The following is a 6852-nucleotide window of genomic DNA, read 5'->3' as shown; positions in this document are numbered from 1 at the left end:
AAATGTGCAACTTTGGCTCTAATGCAGACCTCCCTCTTTGTAGTCACCACTCTGGTTTGGAGCAGTTTCCCGCCCACAGCACCATCTGATTGGTTACACATCACAAGTAATAGCCTCTCACGCTGAAGGCTGTTGTGTACACAGTCGGCCACAGACTAGAGCAGCTCCGGTTAGCGAGCAAACCTGTGTATCTAAAGTAAAGCCTCTTTTCCACTGGTCAAAAAACCCGCTCAGACCCGCTAACATCGGGCTTTCCCGGGTCAAAATGCTCTGCAGGAGACGGGGCTCCGGCTCTTATCGGCATTGTTGTAAACGCAAAACCCGAGTCCTTTGTCTTTTTGATCTTTGAAGTGAAATTTGTGTTGTATGGTTCAATAAAATGTGTTTGATATTCACTACTTCTTCATCACTGTTTGTAGAGCAAGCGTTTTGGCAGAAGTGTTAAGTGTGTGTGTGTGTATGTGTGTGTTTGAGTGTGCATGCGCGCGTGACAGTAGGTGGGAGGCTGAGAGGTGGTGAGTGAGCGAGGGAGTGGAAGCGAGGAAGAACAAGACAGAGCGTGCTTTCTGGAGCGGAGTTTCAACTGTAAGTGTTGTTAACATTCCCAGACACGCTGTGATTTCTTTTTCTTTTTCTTGTAAAAATGACTCGCAAACTAAACATCAAAGTTTACTCTTCGAGAACACTCGGGTCCTTTGTCTTTTAAATCTTTGAGGTGGAATTTGTGTAGTATGGCTCAATAAAATGTGTTTGATATTCACAACTTCTTCATCACTGTTTGTAGAGCAAGCGTTTGGGCAGGTGTCAAATGTGTGTGTTTGTGTGTGTGTTGTGTGTGCGTGCGTGTGTGTGTGTGTGCGCGCGCGCGTGCGACAGTAGGTGGGAGGCTGAGAGGTGGTGAGTGAGCGAGGGAGTGGAAGCGAGGAAGAACAAGACAGATCTTGCTCTCTGGAGCGGAGTTTCAACTGTAATCGTTGTTTACATTCCCAGACACACTGTGATTTCTTTTTCACTTTCTTTTTAAAATATGACTCTAAACTAAACATCAAAGTTTTTTGGGGCTGAATTATTTTTAAATTCTCAATTCTCGGAGATTAATCGCTCAATCCTGCTCCACAATGAGCGCGTCTGCAGGGACGGGGGTGTTTGTGCTCTCTCTGATGTCCATCCCCATCTGCTACTTGTTCAATTCCTTCATTTACAACAACAGGTGAGTGAGAATAGGTCTGCATTTTTTCAGTTTTTGAATGTTTCCTTTAATTTCTCAGCTGATAGAAAAAACAAACCACCAATGGAGTAGTAACTAGAATCATTTGAAAACTATTGATCAGATTTAAAAAAAATATAATTTTTTTTTACATTGAATTTAGTGCTGAAGCTTTCTTCTTCGCTGGGTGTACAACAGTCCTTATCCTGGCCATTTCAGCCCGTTTTATGATCAAGAAGAAGGCTCCAGCAGATCCTCTTTTCTATGGTATGAACTCTCAAATGTTTCTTGTTGTGACCAAAGCATTTTTAATATTTGTAGTATTTATACCAAGTCATGAGCTTGGAATCATGAGGTTCTGTTTAGGTTTTTAATCAAAATAGAGATGTCTGCATATCTGTGGCCTTTAGAAGCTATTCTGAGTGTGTGTTGTTTTATGGATAAATTCTTGTGAAATTAAATATTAAAAGGTGATACACGGCACATTATGTTTGCATGGTGTCCACTTCAGGTAGAAATGTGTAATTCCAGGTTTAGGAGCCAGTAAGCTCCAATTTGTCACACAATTGAAATCAATTAAATGCATTCATCTGTCTGTGCAGTGTATGCAGTGTATGCATTCTTCAGTGTGGTGAATCTGATCATTGGGCTGGAGCAGGACAACATCATTGATGGATTTGTGACATTTTACCTCAAAGAGGCAAGTGTTGTGCTGGGATTCCTGTTTGTGAGTGACCTGTATGTTTATCCACACATTCTTACTGATAAATCTACCCTGTGCTTCAGGCAGATCCACATATTAATACAGCACATGGCCACATGATCTCCTTTTGGGATGGCTGTGTGCACTATCTTATATATCTGCTCATGATTGCTGCAATTACATGGGGGTAAGTGCTGCATTTTTCACAAGGCTATTTACTTCACCTCTATCACTAAATCAGCTAAAATATGTTCCACGTTTTCCTTTATTTCTAATAAGTAAATTTCCCCATATTCATGCTTCACCATATCTATGAGTATACTATATATACACAATCTATCTATCTATCTATCTGTGTGAGTCTTTGGAAGTATAATGTGTTCATCTGGCTTTGAAAATAGCAGTGTTACGTGGTTTGCACAGGGACAGTTACCGAGCCATTGGACTGTACTGGGTGGGATCTTTTCTCATGCGTGCCATAGTCTACATTCTTGGGAATGCTGTGGGTAAGTACACTAAAAATAATGGGATGCTTTTAGATGGCTAGTGTAGGGTAGAATAGATGGCTAGTGTAACTCCGTGCACATACTTCCCATGAGAATATAACAATGGTCCAACCTTTGCTCTTTTTTGTATATTAGAAATGAAACAGAAGCACATTCTTTGTAAATACTGCTACATTTAGTGGCTTGCTCTGTGTCTTTCCCACACTGAAATATAATCTTGTTATGTCTTTTCCCAGGGAAATATGGGACCCATGTTGGTCCTCTGTTCCTCCTCCACATGCTGTATATCTCAGTGTCTGTCTGGGCCTGTTTCCGCATCTTCAGCCAGCCCTCCACACAGGACATTCAGTTGACAGTAAGTCAGGATTAAAACTGGCAGTTATGGTAATAAATAATAGGATATTAAAGAATCCCATACATAGATTTTAATGGACTGTTATATATGAGAAAATGCAGTGTTCACAACAGTTTTGAAATATGAGACATCACAATTTGACCATCTTTTTCTAACCCTAACGTTGCAATAGTCTAATTAAACATTACATTCAAGCAAACACATGTGGGAATTATACTACACAGGAAGTCTAGACAGAAACTACCACAGAGTATTCTAGGACAGCCAGGTTCAGTCATTCGCACCATTCTTAGAGCTGTTTAAGTAAGCAAGGAATGGGTGCTAAGAACTTCCTTTCTTCGTGTTTCCATATGTCTGATAGCGACCATTTCAATCATCCGCCTTTGAAAAACATGGCGGTAATTTCCAGTCCATTGCAGTGCATACATTCCATCACTGATGTCATATGCCATTTGTCATTTGTCATTTGAACAAAACAATGTTGCTTTCTCTCTGTCAGAGTATCCAGGAGGCTGAAAGAAAGAGTTTACTCCACAGACCTCTGGACCTTCTGTTCATTATTTACCTCATCCCTGCTTTGGCTTTCTGTGTCTTCAGAGGCCTGGTAAGAAACCCTCAGGCAATCAGCTGCCCAGTGTGCACAGTTTCTTTATGTGACTCTTTTAAGACAGTCTGTGTATTTTAGGTCGCTCTGGACTGTTCCAGCAAATGGTGTCAAGACTACACCCAACAGTATGAGCCTTACCTGAAAGACCCTTCAGCCTATCCCAAAGTTCAGGTAACCATAGTAACGTTAAGCTTGCCAAAACTTCATCATAACACTGTAACCACACAAATCTCTGAAGCAGTGAACTGTATCCATGTTTGTCAGATGCTGGTGAGCATGCTGTACTCTGGGCCATACTACATCATTGCTCTCTATGGGCTGTTGGTCCCAGGATGTGAGTGGATGCCAGACCTGACACTTGTACACTCGGGAGCACTGGCCCAGGTCCGTACAGCTGGTTATTCCTATTCCTATCTATCTTTTTTGTAGGTATTTGGGGTGATTACACCTCTGCTTGGTTTGAAGTTAGACAGAGCTCCGCTATATCCATACCCATAGTGTCTTTAGTACATCAGTGATGTGGGAAAGTACTTGTGTGTGTGGACCACAGGTATGTAGGACTTTTAAAGCCCCCGGACTTTGGAGCACTTTGCTGATTGAGATTAGACACAAACATTTTAAACCTAATATTGCATTAAGTGTTTGTTTAGTGTGTTCTTTTATCTGTAAAATCGTTGTCACTGTATCGTTGACTCATTATTATACTTTTCTATGGTGTAACATAGCTTCCCTAAAAGTCCATTTTAACTGAATCTCCACACATTTGAACCAGGAAACCAAACCTATAAATGGTGTCTTTAGATTTACATGATATTACTGAGATACAGAGAGGATAACACTCAGCCAATAATCTGTATTCCTCTTTATTGATTAAATAATTGCTTGTGTTAGTTATCCGGAACTTGTGGTGGTTTTCATCTTTTACAGTCACACAAAGCTCTTCAGTATGGATGAGCTCTGTGCAAAATACTTTCTCTTCCCACATGACATCATCGATTCAGGTAGATGTCACGTAGATAAGGTCGACACTAGGCATCTGGCCAAGTCTATGCTGCTCCCCAACTTTCTCCTCTATGTAGGGAGATTGGTCTTTGTTTAGGTGATTCTTCCTTGCAGTCAAGCACCAGTGGCTCTGCATGAACAGATACTCTGAAGAGTGGTGGGAGCAGCTAGTGTGCCAATCACATCTCACACAGAGCAGCTATTGTGTTTGAGCTGCAGGCTGGCGCGTCACTCATCGGCGAGATAAGGGCAGAAGCTGACTTCAGACCAGGAGGGATGGTGGTATTCACTTAAATGTCAGCTGTTCATCCAGGCTATAAATAGGACAGCTGAGGCTCCGAGAGCCATGGTTGCTATGAGACACGTCATGTGTCTCTTTTTGGTGACTTTGTATGAAAAGGTAACTGGCAGGTGTCTGTTAGGTTGAAAAATATTTGAGGATGAGTGGCAATACCAGAATTTGTCTAGGTTTTATGGGTCATCAGTCCAGTAAAGGAGTAATCCAACTTAATATAAGCTTAGGTGACAATTGTTTTGTTGTTTTACTTGTGCTTTGTTTAATATATTCCTCTGTATGAACTATTAAATGTAGACAATGCACTGTCTTTTCAAGACATTTCAAATAGACTTTATTAAAAAAATTAATGGTAATATAATACTTGGAAAACCAAAAAATCAAAACTTGTACATAATAAAAGAGAAGTTTTTTTGACTTGGATATCAGTTAGACATAATCATCATTTAGTTGTTGTTACATCATATCAAGATATCAAAAATATGTTAAACCTTTATGAGTAAGTGATGTAAGAAAACAATGTTCTTGTTAATGTTAATATATGTTCATTTTTCCTAATATTTCTCTCTCTGCTTTACTTCAAAGGCTCAATTCTCTCATATCGGTGCATCCCTTCACACACGGACGCCGTTTTCCTACAGAGTGCCTGCTGACAGCCAGCCTGTCTTCTTGCTGGTCAATGTCCTGTACACTCTGGTGCCTCAGTTTCTGTGCTACCGCTGCTGCTTCAGGCCTGCATTCTTTTGTCGGTCAACGCCAGAGAAGAAAAGTGAATGATACAGAGTGTCAGGGAAAGAGAGAGTGCCAGGGATGTCAAAGATGCCTGAATAATAGGGTGAAGAACTTGCAAAGTAGTACTGTTTATTAACAGTTACTATTTTTGGAGAAGGAGCTGCCACCTGTAACCTTAATGAGGGCTAAATTAGGGTATTGAAAACATGACAAAATACTCTAGTGTTGACCGAGTTTGTGTCATCTGGTGTTTATGCTCCACTGCTTATTTTGAAAATGTGAAACATAAATTTTAAAAGAATAAAGTGTGTTTGTGTATTTATAGGACCAGCAAGCACAAGAGGGCACACGGTGTCACAAATAATAGACTTTTGTATGGGATTCAGACCACTTGACAATACTTATTGTTCTTCTATTTTTGGTAAGTTTTTTTGATTACAAAAACTGCTTTGTTGTTGACACTGAGGTGTCTGTGCGGTGTCTTTTAGACAGTGGTTTGGCAAATAAAGAAATCATTCACGTGTCTGTATTTCATAATATGCAGCATCATTTACACAATAGATATTCAACAATTTACAGTCTGTCATGTTTATATTACAAATTCCATTGAAGACCATAATGCTTTGTAAAATAAATTTTAAAAAAAATTACATATATATATATATATATATATATATATATATATATATAAATATAAATATAATTTTTTTTTTTTAATTCAGGCTTTATATATATATATATATATATATATATATTTACATATATATAAATTTGAATGAAAAATTCAACTTTGTGCATGTGAAAACAAATTGTGCTTGTGGCAAAGAGATTTGTATTTGTTAAGACTGTGAATCAAAACTCTTTAACTTCAACACTGATCATTTGTTGAGTTTTGATTCAGACTTTCAACAAATACAAATCTTTGACACAAGAGCAATTGTTTCACATACACAAACTTGAATTTCTCATCCAGATTTATTTTACAGGTTTACAAAGGTTGATTTACAACTACAAACATTGGAATTATTTGTGAACATCATTTTACCAGCTCAAAATCATTTTGACCTTAATTTGAGCCTAGACACATGTAGCTATAGTCAACAACAGTTTTGCTTTTAAAAACATCTGCTCACTAATACACAAAGCACTTTGTGTGTTACATCACCACTGGTTTTTTGTTCAGTTTTATTCACAAAGTCTTTCACATTTTCTTTTTACAGATGCAAAACTTGTTCACAGTGTATTATTGAGGGTAATTTGCAACATATTACAATAGACCTTCATTGTAAACTAGAGTGAAATCCATCAGCATTTTGTGGTTGTTTTTAGTTATTGAGTAGTTCCTCATTACGTCACAACAAACCATAGACAGCAAGTTTCCCAACAAGTATTTTAATTATAATATTCAAGCCACATACAAATATATTAATAAGCACATCCACATT

At 38.6% G+C, this 6852-nt stretch overlaps 1 protein-coding gene across 4 annotated transcripts; it reads left to right on the top strand.

Annotated features, from left to right (window-relative positions):
- Positions 1–546: 546 nt before the first annotated feature.
- LOC130172240 (transmembrane 6 superfamily member 1-like) lies at positions 547–5932 on the top strand. 4 transcript variants are annotated; one of them, XM_056380851.1, is made up of 11 exons: positions 547–585; positions 877–1210; positions 1371–1474; positions 1810–1911; positions 1998–2097; positions 2334–2416; positions 2653–2771; positions 3271–3375; positions 3457–3549; positions 3643–3762; positions 5261–5932. In XM_056380851.1, the coding sequence occupies exons 2-11, from the start codon at positions 1119–1121 to the stop codon at positions 5450–5452; spliced, it is 1110 nt and encodes a 369-aa protein (XP_056236826.1). In that variant the 5' UTR covers positions 547–585; positions 877–1118; the 3' UTR covers positions 5453–5932. The 4 variants fall into 4 exon arrangements, with proteins under 4 accessions (XP_056236826.1, XP_056236910.1, XP_056236997.1 ...); XM_056380935.1 differs by lacking the exon at positions 547–585 and having other exon boundaries at positions 877–967; positions 1094–1210; XM_056381022.1 differs by lacking the exons at positions 547–585; positions 877–1210; positions 1371–1474 and having other exon boundaries at positions 1817–1907.
- The last annotated feature ends 920 nt before the right edge of the window (positions 5933–6852 follow it).

Source organism: Seriola aureovittata, chromosome 1 (assembly GCF_021018895.1).
Source record: "Seriola aureovittata isolate HTS-2021-v1 ecotype China chromosome 1, ASM2101889v1, whole genome shotgun sequence".
Lineage (NCBI taxonomy): Eukaryota > Metazoa > Chordata > Actinopteri > Carangiformes > Carangidae > Seriola > Seriola aureovittata.
Note: the sequence above shows the minus strand (reverse complement) of the source record. Positions and strands in the feature narration are given on the sequence as shown.